Below are 17,378 nucleotides of genomic sequence, written 5' to 3'. Positions count from 1 at the left end.
ACTAAGCTAATTTGTGCTGCGCTTGGTATATTGCGTTGGTTGTCTGTGTTCTTCAATTTGCGCATGTGTTAGTAAATCACCCGCAGAAATTTCCCTTCCCATCAGCACTGTTTTGGAGTTGCGCTCTCACGCTAATTTGCCCTGTTTAGTGAAATTGGCCCTTAATCTTATTGTTATATGAAGGTTGTTTATTTTTATAACTGAAATGCCTTTTATGTAGGCCTATATATTTTATTGTTAAACTATGCATGGTCCCAGACCGTGTCCTTAAAAATGAAAATCATTATAAAATATTAATTACAACATCATCATTAATCATAGTATAAGCAATTTAAACAGTTACACAAGTTACTATATATTTGCATGCAAATGATTTCCCTGTCATTTACACCACCAACAATTTTTCCCAAATAAAGATTTTAGTTAGTTTACTAAAATTATGCAAAATGTAAAAATCTGTTTTAATTGTTGGCATTTAGGAGAAAATACTGTCTATGAATTTAGCCTTAGCAAGACATTTTTTTTAAAAGACATTTTATTCTACTACATATGCATTCATTTCTCTTCCTGGTTCTAGGATATGTTGTGACAAAATACACAGTGCCCTTAGAAATTGATACTTTCTCACCTGCTTTTTCCACATGAATTGTGAACCATGTATACAAATATTGCAGGCCACAGTTCCTCAAAAGGAGCAATGTCAAAGTGAAACCTTAGACAGAAATATGACACAGTTTGTTTGCAATTCAAATATTTCATGGGTGAAATATGAGCCAAATACGTGTTCAGTACATCCTGATTACAACTGCACACCTATGTAATGTCCACATGTCCACACATGAAAATAATTCCAAACCAATGTGCATGCTTAATTTTTGTGGATCATGAAAGATTATAATAAAAAATATAATATTAAAACCATCGCATCTACAATAATAAAAAAACACTCAATAAGCAACATGTTATGTTATGCTTTTAAAATTACTTTTTTTTTTTGCTTTTTAAAAACAAGTAGTTTATTCACCTAACTGTAATAAGACAAATGGTGGTGTTAGCACCTATTTTACAGCTATTCAGAGTGGCTTGTCCACTCAGTAACAGTGATCTTCGATGCATGAGAGCATAAACTCACAGTTCGATCTCTTTATATATGGCTGAAGGGAGAGAGAGTTGTGTGAGGGTCTTCCACTCCTCTGATGTGCAGATGCTGTGGTACGAAAGCTTCTCCATCGTCACCCGGTAAATGCACTCTGAATGTCTAATCCGGTGATACATCTGCACACAAACACACATACACCCCATGTGTCTACACAGATGCAAAATATAAATGCAAAATAGTCTAACCCTTTGTAAATAATGAGGTTGTATTTATCTTATGGATATCTATCCTTCTATCTACCAGCTATGGTTATTTAGTGTCAACCATTCATGTTAGCAGATCATTTCAAGTACCATAAAGTGGTAGCAGCATAATTAAAGTTTATACTTCCTCCACTCTACCTCATATAAATAAGTAAAAGATTAAATAAATCACTGGTAAAATGTGAGGTGTAAATTCTGTCTAAATATAAATCCCATCAGCAGATGGCAGGAGAGCTCTCGTGGTCTTTTAAATATTAACAATCCTCAATCATTTTAAAAGCTGCTATGTGAGGAGACTCATGTGTGATCACAGTGTTGCCAGATTGGGTTGACGTCTTCAAGCCCAAAAGCTCCAAAACCTGCGCTCTCCCCAAAAAACACACCAAAAACATTAACATTGCGCTTTTCATTTGTTAACAATTTAAAAAAAATCCAAACTGATCCCAAACCATCCCAAATTTTGTCTAGCCGCCCCAAACCAAGTTTGACCCACAAATTCAAAACGGCCCAATTAGGCACAAATCCGCTCAATCTGGCAACACCGTGTGACCCCTCAGATGACCAAGTGGCTGAAATCTCTGGTAGACAGTCCTCAGACTGTTTCTTCCAAACATAACCATTCTCTACGTGTTATTATAACCGACAGATGTTTTATTAGACTCCAGGTCCGCACACTTACATTTGCACAGTGTAAGGCCAAAGCACAGAAGACGGCGAACATCTTAAAGTTGTTCTCATCAGTTTTAGTGAAGGCACTTCCTCCCAGCTTGTTCACCATTTGTACAACACCAATCACAGTCCCGCGGCTGACTATGGGCATGCACAGGATATTCCGCGTCGTGTAGCCAGTGTAGAGATCTACTTCTCTGTAAAAATCGGGACAGACGACAGAGAAATGCACACAGACACACACACACATACACGGAAATGAACAATCATAGTGTTTGTATATGATTGAGCTAGGGATTGAGTTAAACACAATGGTTTTGGCTCATCTAGGCTTTAACAATCATCTTATTGCAGATTTACTGTACACAAATCCAGAAGCCCCTTTTATATGTCATGTCCAGTTTAACACCTACAGACCACTGTGTGTCCACATGTCCAATTCAACAATACACCCGTATCATGCATCTGCTTGGTCTAGTTCTCCAAAGGTTTTTTTTTCTCTCTCTCTCTCTCTCTCTCTCTCTCTCTCTTTCATTTTTTCATATAAATCAACAAACAATACCATGATGCATACATATTTTAAAATAATATATTATTACTTTAACATTATTGTAATGAGAATGATTTTTTTAAAATCATGGTATATACGAATTTGTACTTTATTTCTTTGCTACTTTTTTCTTTCTGTCTTTTAATTTTGGATTAAAATATGGTTTGTGCCATAACACTGTTACTTTATAGTTCTAACAGTCATCTAAGAGCTCCACATGTCACACTTCAAAATTGTGTATTACTATATATTCAGTCATTCATCCAGCCTTAACTGCTTAATGTGTAATCTGATTCTTAACAAAGTTGCTTAAAATAATCTCAGATGTTTTTGCATGGAAAATGAAAATCTTCATTACCTGTTGAAATGGGGGTCTGCATAGGCATCCGGAATATTCAAAACTTCTCCTGTTCTCGCCACCTGACCTGCTATTCCTTTCTCTATAGAAAACCTGGGGGTGAGTGTTTAAGTTCAGTTACCAATGTATGAAATATGATTAAAATAGATATTCAGGGGTGAAAATATATCTGGGTCACATTTAACCACACACACGCACGCACGCACACACACACACACACAAATAAATAAATAAATAAAAATGCTGTCCTTATATTTCACTTTTGAGGGATTTTTAACTCTTCATTCTCATGTTTCTTCTGTTACAGTAAATTATATATATATATATATATATATATATATATATATATATATATATTAATTAGAATAAAATAATACTATCATGATGTATAAATAATATACAATTATTATTCACAAAAATCTTTTTTGGTTTTACAGTTAAAGGGGAGAGCACTTAATTGTCTTGAAAATCGTAACACAGTGCAAAGATTTTAATGGTCCTAAAATAGGTATCGTTTTCTAATGTATATATAATGTATTTATCTCACTTTTGATTTTGAACTGAAATATGAGCAAGTTCTTAAAAGGATTTGCAAGGTTTCCATATAGATTTGGTTAAGCAGTAAACTACATCTGATAAAGAAAGTGTGTTGTACAACCTGCTGTACTACATTTACTGTACTCAGAGATTCAATTCGGAATTTTGTGACTTTGTGAAACTTCATTTTTTTCTATGTAAGAAAATAAACAAATAAATTCAGCTGGTAGTTTACAAGGATGTAAAGACTCAAATAGTGAGGATTTCTGGATGCTCACCTAATTTCTTTGGTTTTCCTAAAGACAGGTTTCCCTTCATTCTCCTCCCCGATATCAAACAGGTCAGAGTACAGCTCTTTGTTATTGTGATCTACCTGGAAGAGCGCACATCTGTCTGCATTAACCAGGTTTTTTGCATATATCTGAAACACAAATAAAGAAGCATTTCCTTAATGCCATTTCCCCAAGACAGAATGCAACATGTTTGTTGAGGAATTCATTTGAAAAAATGTTCCCTGTTGATATTTCACTCATACTGCATCGTAAGACGCTTGTATGGGAAAAACTAATTTTTTCCTCTCCACTGAAGCCTTTTCAATCACGCAGTGAAACTGCACGTCCATTGGTTCGTGCAGTGCTATAAAATTGAGCCAATGGCTATACTCGCCGTTGAAACGGCTCGCAGCTGGATCGGACCCCCTGCAGCTTCCTGCTTCCCGGTCTATCCCCTGCATGCTGATGACGGTCACGCTGAGTGCGTGTCATGCTTGGGGAAATCCCACACTGACACTGCGCTCAGCGGGACTGACTGCTCGCACTGCGAGTCGTTCAGTCTTGCCTCTCTGCGCTCACGGATAGCTTTCTTTCTTTTCCGCCCCTCGCGCCCTCCCGTCTTCTTCCTCCCAGGGACCTGCGAGGAAGAAACAGCGGGGCAGAGGACTTGAGCGGCCGGAGACTTGCGAGCTCACATCAGCTCAGTGCCCGCGTGCCTCACCGTCCGCAGAGAGAAGATTCACCGGTCCTCTTCTCCCAACCCGATCAGCGTCCCTCCACGGCTGCAAGCGACATGATCTTGCTCGGTCGGAGCGACGATGAGATGGACAGCCTTTCCCTGGCGGTTTCGGACGCGAAGGAGTTTTCCGGCTCGATGTCTGATCCCACCCTCTTATCGCCGTCCTCTTCTCACAGCGTCAGACCAAGAACGGATGAGGAGCTCATCCGTACCATGACTAAGGCTGTCAGTGAGCTCAGGCTCGAGTGGTCTCCGCCTGAGGAGCTGTCTCGCAGCAGGTTGGATGAGTGGTTTCTCCCGGGGTGCCAGCAAGCCCCCCGCCAACGCTCACCCCCCTTCTTTCCAGAAGTCCACGACGAGCTCACTAAATCGTGGCGCGCCCCCTACTCGTCTCGCATCAGATCTTCTGCTTCCTCCGCCCTCGACTCCATTGACGACGCCGAAGAGAAGGGATATGAGCACCTGCCCCCTCTGGATGAGTCCGTGGCCACGCATCTCTGCCCGCCCACAGCTATCGGATGGAAGGCGAGGGCGAACCATCAATCCAAGCCGTGCAGAGCCACATCTGCACTCGCTGGACGTGCTTACTCAGCTGCTGGACAAGCGGCTTCGGCGCTGCACTCGATGGTGGTTCTCCAGGTCTTTCAGGCCAAGATGCTCGCCAGCGAGGAGGCCGGTCTTGATGCAGCTTCACTCACGGACCTGAGGAGCACAACGGACCTGGCCCTGCGTGCCACTAAAGCCACCGCCCAGGCCATTGGGCGGTCTATGTCCAGCCTGGTGGTGTTGGAACGCCATCTGTGGCTCACGCTGACGGAGATGAAGGAGGCGGATAAGGTCCCTTTCCTTGATGCTCCAGTCTCAGCCAACAGCCTGTTCAGGCCGGCTGTGGAGGGCTTTGCAGAGCGATTTACGGAGGCTCAGAAGTCGTATCAGGCGATGCGACACTTCCTCCCTAAACGCTCCAGCTCTTCTGCTGCTGCTGGTCGCCCCAAGCCTGCGCCGACTCAGCAGCTTGCCAAGACAGCTTCAGCCACTCCTGAACCCCGGCCCCCGAAGGACCGGCAGGATAGAGGATGTTCCCGCTTGGTGAGACGTTACCCCTTCCCGAAGCGCCAAGGACCCTGGCCCAAGATCGCCTTGGATCCGGCGCCTCAGAAGTCCTCCTGAACAGCCAGGCAGAAAGAGGAGGGGCTCGAGTCTCGCTACTGCTGGACCACCCCGCAAACAGCCTCTAATGTGCCTCTTGCCACCCCGCTCAACGCTGGGTGCAGAGGGAAGTGTGTTTTCGGTTCCCCACGGGCCCACTCTAGTGAACGTGCGTCCGACCGCTGTGATAGCGGACAAAATAAAACACATACATTTTCAAAAAGAGAGCAAATATCCTCTTCTGCCTACCGTAAGCGTCCTGCCCTTATGCAGCCAGTCTTTAGAGCCGATTCAACCTCTTGCCACACGGGCCGAGGCCTGGCAGGTCATCCCCGGTGTGTCAGAGTGGGTGATGGCTACGATAAAACAAGGTTATTCACTCCAGTTCGCTCGAAGACCACTGTGCTTCCGCGGGGTGGTTGCCACCACAGTGCGCAGCAAGGACGCTCAAGTCCTACACGCAGAGGTGATGAATCTGCTGGTAAAGGGAGCCATAGAAATCGTTCCTCCAGCTCAGAGCGAGTCAGACTTCTACAGCCGCTGCTTCCTCGTCCCCAAAAAAGACAGTGGCCTGCGACCTATTCTAGATCTCAGACTCCTGAATCACACCCTGGTAAAAAGGTCTTTCAGGATGATCAATTTGAAGCAGATCCTCTCGCAAATATGCCCAAGGGACTGGTTCATGTCGCTGGATTTGAAAGACACATACTTTCCCATCCATGTAGCCCCCCATCACAGATGATTCTTGAGATTCGCATTCGAGGGGTGGCATACCAATACAAGGTCCTCCCGTTTGGGTTATCCCTGGCTCCCCCCACTTTTACGCGATGCATGGATGCGGCTCGCTCCCCTCTACGGCAGATGGGAATCCGCATCCTCAACTACCTCAATGACTGGCTCAATCTGGCCCAGTCAGAGGCGGTTTCAACGTCGCACAAGACCCTCCTCCTCAGCCACTTAGATTGCCTGGGGCTCAGGGTCAACTTTGCCAAGAGCACACTGTTACCCAGCCAACGAGTGTCATTCCTGGGAACAGTGATCGACTCGGTACAGATGACAGCAACTGTCTCAGCGGAACGAGCCATGACTATTCAGCGCCGTGCGGCCTCCTTCAAGGAAGGGACCGTCCACTCGCTCAAGGCTTTCCAGAGAATGCTGGGCCTTATGGCAGCAGCTTCGCCAGTGCTTCATGTGGGTCTGCTTCACATGCGACCCATCCAGTTCTGGCTGAAGCAGAGGGTTCCACCTGTGGCTTGGCATTGCCATTGCATAACGGTGACTCGGGCCTGTGTATCAGCCCTGAACCGTTGGAGGGACCCCCTCTGGCTGAAACGAGGTGTGATCTTGGACACGGCGCACAGAAGGAAGGTTGTCACGACAAACGCTTCCAACAAGGGTTGGGGAGTGCTGTGTGAGGGCAAGCCAACCTTCGGTCTTTGGTCCGAGGTGGAAGTGCATCTGCACATCAACTGCCTAGAGATGCTAGCAGTGTGCCATCCCTGTCAATTCTTCCTGCAAGACATAAGGGGACAAGTGCTAGTACGCTCAGACAGCAGGTCCGTGGTGTCATAAATAAATCACCAGGACGGCCTCGTCTCGAAGCGCCTCTCCACGCTGGCGAAAGACCTTCTTGTTTGGGCTCAGACCAATCTGAACCAAGGAGCAGACATGTTGTCAAGGAACAACGTCTCCTCAGAGGTATGGACGCTCCACCCGCTAACGGTTCAGAAAATCTGGGACATTTTCGGCAGAGCTCTCACTGCCCAATCTATTTCACGAAGAGCACGGATGCCCTGGCCCACGAGTGGCCCAGTCTTCCGCTCTACGCGTTCCTTCCAAACACCCTGCTACCTCAGGTACTCAGACGAGGGAACAACGGCACAGGCTTCTCCTAATAGCCCCCTTCTGGAGGAACAAGCCGTGGGTGTTGGAACTATACCAGTTGCTGGAAGCAGCCCCGTGGCCCATTCCCTTGAGACGGGACCTCCTCTCTCAAGCGAACAGCACGCTGTGGCATCCACGGCCCGAGTTATGGGCCCTGCATGTGTGGCCGCTCAACGGGAGCCTTTTGTCCTCCCAGAGCGTGTCTTAAACACTATGGCGGAAGCTAGAGCCCCGTCTACCTGACACCTCTATGCTCTGAAATGGTCCATTTTCTCGGCTTGGTGTCAAGACCGTGACTTAGATCCGGTCACCTCTGAGGTATCAGTGGTTCTTTCGTTTCCGCAGGAGATGCTGGATAAACAGCGTTCCCCATCCACCATCAAAGTTTACGCTTCAGGTATAGCGGCTTTTCATGCCCCTATTGCTGGTCGTTTGGTGGGCAGAAATAGTGCTGTGGTCCAGTTTATACGAGGCGCCAGGAGATTGAACCCTCCTCGCCCTCGTACAGTTGCACCTTGGGACTTACCAACCGTGCTAAGGGCCCGTTTGAACCACTGCAATCTGCGAGCCTGAGATCGTTCTCATTTAAAACCGCCTTGCTGTTGGCACTGGTGTCGGTTAAGCGAGTAGGAGACCTACAGGCTCTTTCTGTCAACCCTGCTTGCCTGGAATTCAGGCCTAACGACTCCAAGGTCATCCTTAAACCAAGGCTGGGTTATGTACCTAAGGTGCTCTCCACTCCGTTCAGAGCGCAGGTCATAGCGCTTTCCGCGCTTCCCGCCTCGACGGATGACCAGGAATTGTCCCTGCTCTGCCCCATCAGGGCCCTAAGGGTATACATTGAGCGTTCTGCCTCGTTCAGGAGATCAGAACAGCTTTTTGCCAGCTTCGGTAACCGTGCTAAAGGTCGCCCTGTTACAAAAGCAAAGAATATCCAGGTGGATAGTGGATGCGATCACCCTAGCATACTCCTCCTTGGGCTTGCAGTGCCCCATTGGAGTCAGAGCCCATTCCACCAGAGGCATCGCCTCTTCCTGGGCATGGTCCAGCGGGGTGTCCATTTCGGAAATTTGTGAGGCGGCCGACTGGTCCTCGCCGTCCACATTTATGAGGTTTTACAACCTGGAGGTCTCTGCCTTGCAGGCCAGAGTCCTTTCTGCTTAAGTTCGCCGCTTCCGGCTAGATAAGCTATCTCTGGGGTTCACTTGACCAACTGTGCTCAAGTCCCTCCTTCTCTTGGAAGGTCTATATTATGGGCACTAAGTGTCTACTTTCGGGACGACACCCAGGCCATGGTTGACCCTGATGGCGCAGCCTGTGCTTGGTGTAATTTTAACTCCCCTGGGAGTCACGGTTCCCCATCATAGCATGGCGTGATTGTACTGGTTCCCATACAAGCGTCTTATGACGCAATACGAGTGAAATATTGACAGGGAACGTACTCGGTTACTATCATAACCTCGGTTCCCTGAGATATGGGAACGAGTACTGCGTTCCTGGCCGTGCTATGAGCTGCACGCCTCAGTCGCTTCATTCGAAGAAATCTGAGTTTTGACGGGCTCTGGCGGGCTGCATAGCCATAGGCTCGCTCATCGCCGCCGCCGAGCCGAGCCATTGGTTCGATTTTATAGCACTGCACGAACCAATGGACGTGCAGTTTCACTGCGTGATTGAAAAGGCTTCAGAGGAAAAAATGAGTTTTTCCCATACAAGCGTCTTACGACGCAGTACTCGTTTCCATATCTCAGGGAACCGAGGTTACGATAGTAACCGAGTACATTTATCTGCATATTCAATAACCAGAATTATTTTTGTTATGTATATTAATAGGTCACTAATGGTCGACCACTACATGTGTCTATGTGAGACTAGCAACTGAGGAACTTCTCCTTCCCTCTGGATTTCACAACTTGGTGGCACATTGTGTCTTTTCCCCTCTAAGATAAACTTCTGCTTTATGAAACTGCTGATGAGCGAGAAATCTCTTCAAACTAAGAAAGACATGATATTCATTTAACTACTTAAATATTACCTCCATTTTTGGAAGTACATGCTTGGAAAAGTCTGAATGAATCCCTGAGAGGGACACCAAGAGCTCAGAGAGATGCTGGAGCGGTGTCAGACTGACTTTCTGTCCTCTCCCTGACCTATTTGCATCACTTCCTGTGCTGCTTTGCTCAACAGGAAAGAGGGGACAGAGACATGAGGGGGCCAGAGATCTGATACTTGGAGTGTATGAATATTTGTGCTAGTGTAAGTGAGATCTAGAGAATGCAAACATGTACGTAAATGACAAAAAGAACATTTAACAACAAGCCCAAGGCTGTTGGGTTGAACACTGAACATGGCAAACAAATGAGAGATGGTCTTTCATAGCACACATTTCTCTGGCGTTGATTGGTGCCACAGATGAGCGACAGAAGAACAGCATGTTTGTCCAAGCATGACCAATCATGGGACCTTACTGAGAGAAGGAGAACCTACTCACCATGATATGTTCAAGTAGAGAATCTATTGCCACTATGTTGTCAAAGTACGTTCTGTTTGAAATAAAAAAGGAGGGAAAGACCAGTCATTTTAAAGGGATATCCATATGATGTAAACACAGTATAACATGAATGCATATATATATATATATATATATATATATATATATATATATATATATATATATATATATATATATATATATATTTATATATATATATTCTTCATACGTAACATTGGCTATTTGTTATAATGTTAAATGCAGATATTTTTGCATTGTGACATTCTTTTCATGATTATTAAGCATATTTCTACCCAATTCATGTAATGTGAAAAAAAGCTTAACTTTCATGAAAATAATGCTTACATTTTCTTTAAGCAATTTTTTTTCTTATGATTTTTTGCATGAAGACCTGGACAAGTGTTTGACACATTTCACGAAATTCTCACAAAATATACTTTTATGCATGAACTCACTTTGACACATCTAGGAGAAAGTCGTTGAGTTCTGTCTGTTTGGCAAGACCTCTGCAGACCTGTGAACAAAACATGAACAGGAAGCTTTAAGATGACAATCAATCTTAAATCTTCTAGGAAATGACTCTCTATGTGACTTCTATGTTTAACTGATTATGCTGATCACAAGCCATCAATTAGTTTTTTTTTTGTTTTTTTTGTAAAAAGCTGACAAAGTTATCGTATAGATTCAGAAAACATGGTGCATAAGTCATATGGAGTACTTTTACAGTGCTTTTCTCTTTCTGCTACAGTGCTCTTATGTAATTCGAGCAGCATGCGGGTTAAGGCGAGGGCAAGAGAACTGAATTTTTGAATGAACTCTTCCTAAAGAAATAGTTAAACTAAAAATGAAAATTCTGACATTAATTACTAAAGATTTATTAAATTAAATTTTTGAATGATCAATTCCTTCAAGACCAGACACCCCATGCAAATAAATAAATAAATAAACATCACCATACTTCGCCAGTTGATTGATTACATTAAGAATTGCAAATGCGTTTGCAAACGTTTTCTGAAATGTTATGTTTAAATATGCAAATGAGTCATTATCTAATTAAACATTCACTAATTTGCAAAGTTTTCTATAACAAAATTCTCAACATTGTATGAGGCCAGGTTCCAAATTCTTGCTCGATTTTTCTTGACATATTAGAATCAAAGGTTTTACACAGTAAACGCTATTGACATTTTTTTCATTCCATGAATCAGAAAATACTATCAACTGCTAGAAAAAAATTTTTGCATTTTTTTTATGAATTAAATGTTATATAGAATCAAGCTAAATATATATGAACAAACCCCCCTGTAAAACCCTTCAGAAAATAGATGGAAATAAAACTGTTTAGTTTGGTGTAAGTAATTGTGGCTGTAGCAGAAATTTGTGGCTCAGCGCACGGTTAAAAAAAAAGGCCTTTTAAATATATCAGAAAATGACCTTTGGGAAAATGGCCTTTTAAAGATATGTAATCAAAATTTATAGACACAAATAGATAAAGTGCAATAAAATAAAAGTGTGTTTTGGATTTTATCTTTCCAGTAGTCTGAAAAATTACAAAAATGTCTCAAAAATTGGCAGATGCATGAAAAACAGTATCTCTAGTGTCTTGCCTTACAGCCCTAAAATATGTTACTTATGGCCCTCCTTTTCTTCTCATCACGACCATGTTCTGATGGCTCCTAACTTCTGAGAAGGTTTGTGAAATTTACTCCCAAAGAGCCCCGTGATGCACAGGGACATTAAAACCCAGAGTGGTGTAATTCACAGCGTACAACCGTTCACGTACAAACAAGACTGCATTGTCATTAATTGCACCTCTTGAGACGAAGGTGTGTTTAATGTGTGGTCTGGTTGCTTACACTGGGCCCACCAGCAGCCTGGTCCATGTACACAGTGGATTACAGAAATCAAAACACGTATGTTCAACCAAATCCAACAGCTTATGCAACTGTCAAGCTGCAACAACAATCAACGCATTGTTTTTCTTAAATGTACTCACCTGGACTTGGTGTATGGCTACAGATGCCCAGGCCAAATTTGCTGTGGCAACCTAAAAAACAGGGTACACTTAGTCAAAGACACACTATGTGAACCTCAAGCACTCGACGAACAAGCAGAACTTAGTCCTGTGTACCTCACCTGACAGCTGAGTTTGTTGTTAGCCAAAGTTTAAATACAATTACAGATTCTTTGTTATAACAATTTTCTTCATTTTACAGCAGAAATGGGTAACTCTGGCCCTGGAGGGCCACTGTCCTGTAAAGTTGGGACATTACTGCACAAACATAGTCCAATTAATTAATTTAGCATGATGCTGAGTGTACATCAGTTATTGAGGCGCATTGATAACATCCACTATGGATTCGGACACCACTAAATAGCTGTCCCCTGCACTATATAAGGGTATAGGGGGCATTTTTGAACATAGCCTAAGTCTTCACTCTTACTTGAATATTACAGGCAGGAGTGTTTGATTAGGTATGGTGCTAAACTCTGCAGGACAGTGGGGGAAGTTGCCCATCCCTGTTTTACAATAACAGTAAAGTCATCAAAACGATTCACAGGAATGAATCAAATCCTTTCCAATCAGTGTTGGCAATGTTACTTTGGAAATGTAATAGGTTACAGATTACTAGTTACAAGTAGTGTAACTATTTCAATTAATTTATTAAAGTAATGTAACTGATTACATTTGATTATTTTTGATTACTTTTCTAAATTACTAACAAATGTTGTTAACTGTTAATCATTTAACAGTTTAACAATCAAAAGCACAGCACTGGAACATATTTTCATCACTCGCCATGGTGGCAACTCTCAGACAGGGTATAGCCTAAAGCTTTTAGCGGCAATTTGGATTAATATAATTGGTGGTTTTGACATGCTGCACTGCAAATTCAAACAAGTACCAATCAAAAGCATCAGAATAGCATTGCTTTACTAAACAGCCTTTAAATGGCAGAAGGCACTGTGCACATCAAAAACAGGCAAAATAAATATATTTTACTGAAGATATTCAGATGTAACCCCTTTGTAATGATTAACATTTTCATAAGTAACTGTAATTTAATTACAATTTTTTTTTTCTCAGTAATCGTAATTTATTTTGTATTTTGTAATTAAAGTAATGGCGTTACATGTAGCTAGTTACTCCCCAACATTGTTTATAATCTACGTTGCTCTTATAATGTACTGTGAACTGCTAGATAGCATAAGGTCTGTACCATACTGCAACTTGTACTGATCAAGAAAGGACCAGCTATTTAAGGCGTGGTCACATTAGCGAAAATTTGGTGGAATTTCTTAGGCAAAAAAGGTTCATTGTCTATTGTTAATAGTGTAGTGATGCATGAAGCACAGCTCATACAGAAGTCACTTTCAAAATAAGCAGATTTCTGTTGGTTAACGTGGCGAATCCGCAAAAAACCTGCTGCGTAGGAAAATCTTTTGCTCCTCACGTGAAATTCCAGATGGCATAAATTCCTATTGAAATGATTAGATTTTGCCCCAAAATTTATTTAACTACAGTAAATGTGACCGCACCAGGAAAGAATTGTCTGACCAATTGCAGTTTGTTTTGTTCTTATGGGCAGTTAATCTAAGGACTAAAGACTCAGTATGAAATTAAAAATTATAATAAGTTGTAAGTAAGTGTCCATGAGAACTTCTCATCTGTCAAATTATGAAATGTGGAAGTTGAGGTGGTAATTGATCCCACAGATGTTGTCCATAGACATTACATTCAACACAACCTAGAATATTCCTTTACTAGTCCTGAGGTCAAAATGCTGCCTGGCTACATAAATCGAGAGCAGAGGCACATGGGTAGATGTGTATCAAATACCAGCACTTTCTCCCTTAGAGTACCTCCTGGTGGCTGAGGTTGAAGGGCTCTCTGCCCAAGTGCCGGTGCAGCTCCAGGATAGCGATGAGGTCTCCGATGGTGGTGAGGATGGGTAGACACAAAGCAGAATGTACACGAATCCCTGAGTCCTGCCCTGTGCCATGAGGGAACCTCTCGTCCTGCAGGAAAAAACAGGCCAGTCTGATGGGAGGAATTTATACATATACATATATATATATATGGATGTGCTGTTCTTTAAAAGTCCTAATCAGTCTTAAAAGTCTTGAAAACACTTTAGTTTAGGGACCAATTCTCACTATTAACTAGGTGCTTATTATCGTGTCTATTATTAACATTTTGGCTTTTTATTAGAACTTATAATGCATATATTCTGCATCCTATTCTACATCCCTAATACCTAAACTTAACAACTACCTTACTAACTATTAATAAGCAGAAAATTAGGAGTTTATTGTGGCAAAAGTGATAGTTAATTGTTAATAGCGAGAATTGGACCTTAAAATAAATAAAGTGTGAACAAAGTCTTAATAAATATATATTAGTGGCGATTAATCGCATCCAAAATAAACGTTTTTGTTTACATAATATATGTATGTGTACTGTGTATATTTATTATGTATATACAAATACACACACATACAGTATATATTTAGAAAACATTTACATGTATATACATTTATATATTTATATTCTTATATTATATATAAATATATTTAATATATAAACACAACATATTTTTCTTAAATATATACATGCATGTGTTTTTATTTATATATACATAATAAATATACACAGTATACCCATATGTATTATATAAACAAGAAGTTTTTTTTTTCCGCGATTAATATTTATAATTTATTATATATATATATATAATTTACTATATATATAGACAGATAGATAGATAGATAGATAGATAGATAGATAGTTAGATTTAAATATATATTTTTTTATTATTTATATAAACCAGAAAGACATCATAACACACGCTATTTTTTATTTTATTTTAAACTGTAGAGCTTCTGTGGCCACTTCATTTTTAATAATGTTAATGTTAATAATATTTAAAAATACTGTATATGCATTTATTTTTTATTCTATGAATTTATATAATGTGTATTGAAATAACTTCTGACTGTAAATTCAGACATGGCTTGTGTCACGAATCCTGGCCATGAACTCGCATTTACTCACCACCAGAGGTCACTCACTCACCACATGAACTCTTGCACTACACTAACTGTTGCACACCACCTCAAACTCTAATTCCCATCATGCCTCATACCTGGGACTGATTGCACTCACACCTGCACCTCATTAGCACACATGCATATAAACCACTCACACACTACAGCACGTCGTGAAGTCTTGATTTGCCCCGGTCATCATTTCTGAGCGTCTATATTTACCCGTGTTTACTTTTCTCCTGTTGACCTTGGACTGCTTATTGTTATTGATCGTTTTCTGCCTGCCCCGACTTGGATTGTTTATTGGACTCTGCATCTCGCCGCCTGCCCCGACCTATTGCCTGTTTGACCTATGTCTCTGCATTACCTCCATTGTTCTGTTTGCTGGTATCTGACCTCTCCCGTCTGAATTCTCCAATAAAGCTGCATTTGGATCTAACTCAGCCTGACTCCTCGTTACAGAAGACTTCGCCAAACAAGGATCCAGCGGCTCTTTCCAACGGACACAGGTCAGGTATGGATACAGCTATCCTGTTACTAGCCCTCAAGCAGGGTGAAAGATCAATCAAGCGTTACATGGCAGAATATTTGGCTCTAGCTAATGGCTCAGACTTACCGGACTGTGTGTTAATAGATTTTTTTTTGTGATGGTCTTAACCAGCCGCTGAAATCTAAAGTGATTCGAAAGGGCCCTCGTTCTTCGCTGAGTCATTTTCTGGAGTATGTTCTGTGTACTGTTGGTTCAACGTTCACTGTGGGTGTCGCGGAGGAAAGAGACATCACACCCAATTGTTTGATTACAGCTGCGCTAGAGCACGCTCACAAAATGGCAACCATAACACCACCTCATAGCGTCATTGCTGCTGGTAGAGGGCCAAGTCAAGTCCCAGCCTATGTCCAAGAGCCAAGTCAAGTCCCAGCCTATGTCCAAGAGCCAAGTCAAGTCCCAGCCTATGTCCAAGAGCCAAGTCAAGTCCCAGCCTATGTCCAAGAGCCAAATCGAGTCCCAGCCTATGTCCAAGAGCCAAATCGAGTCCCAGCCTATGTCCAAGAGCCAAGTCGAGTCCCAGCCTATGTCCAAGAGCCAAGTGGAGCCACAGCCTACGTTAAAAAGCCAGGTCAAGTCACAGTCAATGTTAAAAGGTCAAGTCAAGTCCAAGTCAATCGTCACAAATCAAGCCAAGCCATAGTCCATCATCACGAGTCAAGCCAAGTCACAGCTAATCTTCATGAGTCAAGCCAAGTCACCTTTGATCACAAGTCAAGTCACATCTCCGCTGATCTTCCAGTATCTCTTCTCGTCTCAGCTGGACATGCAGAGTCACATCCCGTCACAGCTGGACATGCAGAGTCACATCCCGTCACAGCTGGACATGCAGAGTCACATCCCGTCACAGCTGGACATGCAGAGTCACATCCCGTCACAGCTGGACATGCAGAGTCACATCCCGTCACAGCTGGACATGCAGAGTCACATCCCGTCACAGCTGGACATGCAGAGTCACATCCCGTCACAGCTGGACATGCAGAGTCACATCCCGTCACAGCTGACAAGCCAGAGTCACATCCCGTCACAGCTGACAAGCCAGAGTCACATCCCGTCACAGCTGACAAGCCAGAGTCACATCCCGTCACAGCTGACAAGCCAGAGTCACATCCCGTCACAGCTGACAAGCCAGAGTCACATCCCGTCACAGCTGGACATGCAGAGTCACATCCCGTCACAGCTGGACATGCAGAGTCACATCCCGTCACAGCTGGACATGCAGAGTCACATCCCGTCACAGCTGGACATGCAGAGTCACATCCCGTCACAGCTGGACATGCAGAGTCACATCCCGTCACAGCTGGACATGCAGAGTCACATCCCGTCACAGCTGGACATGCAGAGTCACATCCCGTCACAGCTGGACATGCAGAGTCACATCCCGTCACAGCTGGACATGCAGAGTCACATCCCGTCACAGCTGGACATGCAGAGTCACATCCCGTCACAGCTGGACATGCAGAGTCACATCCCGTCACAGCTGACAAGCCAGAGTCACATCCCGTCACAGCTGACAAGCCAGAGTCACATCCCGTCACAGCTGACAAGCCAGAGTCACATCCCGTCACAGCTGACAAGCCAGAGTCACATCCCGTCACAGCCCCTCAGCCAGAGTCTCTTCGCGTCTCAGCCCCTCAGCCAGAGTCTCTTCGCGTCTCAGCCCCTCAGCCAGAGTCTCTTCGCGTCTCAGCCCCTCAGCCAGAGTCTCTTCGCGTCTCAGCCCCTCAGCCAGAGTCTCTTCGCGTCTCAGCCC

General features: G+C 43.1%; 1 protein-coding gene across 2 annotated transcripts in view; it reads right to left on the bottom strand.

The window, feature by feature from the left end:
- Window positions 1-17,378, bottom strand: part of LOC306884758 (cAMP and cAMP-inhibited cGMP 3',5'-cyclic phosphodiesterase 10A-like) — a 95,217-nt gene that overhangs the window by 12,411 nt on the left and 65,428 nt on the right. For both annotated transcript variants that reach the window (XM_079440943.1, XM_079440942.1), the window contains exons 7-15: window positions 13,894-14,049; window positions 12,026-12,076; window positions 10,485-10,543; window positions 10,009-10,060; window positions 3,755-3,897; window positions 2,940-3,032; window positions 2,042-2,228; window positions 1,133-1,275; window positions 629-712 (exon numbers count right to left, since the gene is read on the bottom strand). In XM_079440943.1, coding sequence (XP_079297069.1) covers window positions 629-712; window positions 1,133-1,275; window positions 2,042-2,228; window positions 2,940-3,032; window positions 3,755-3,897; window positions 10,009-10,060; window positions 10,485-10,543; window positions 12,026-12,076; window positions 13,894-14,049 — 968 coding nt within the window. The remainder of the gene's footprint in view (window positions 1-628; window positions 713-1,132; window positions 1,276-2,041; window positions 2,229-2,939; window positions 3,033-3,754; window positions 3,898-10,008; window positions 10,061-10,484; window positions 10,544-12,025; window positions 12,077-13,893; window positions 14,050-17,378) is intronic.

This window comes from Barbus barbus, assembly GCF_936440315.1.
Source record: "Barbus barbus genome assembly, chromosome: 18".
NCBI classification, from domain to species: Eukaryota; Metazoa; Chordata; class Actinopteri; order Cypriniformes; family Cyprinidae; genus Barbus; species Barbus barbus.
Note: the sequence above shows the minus strand (reverse complement) of the source record. Positions and strands in the feature narration are given on the sequence as shown.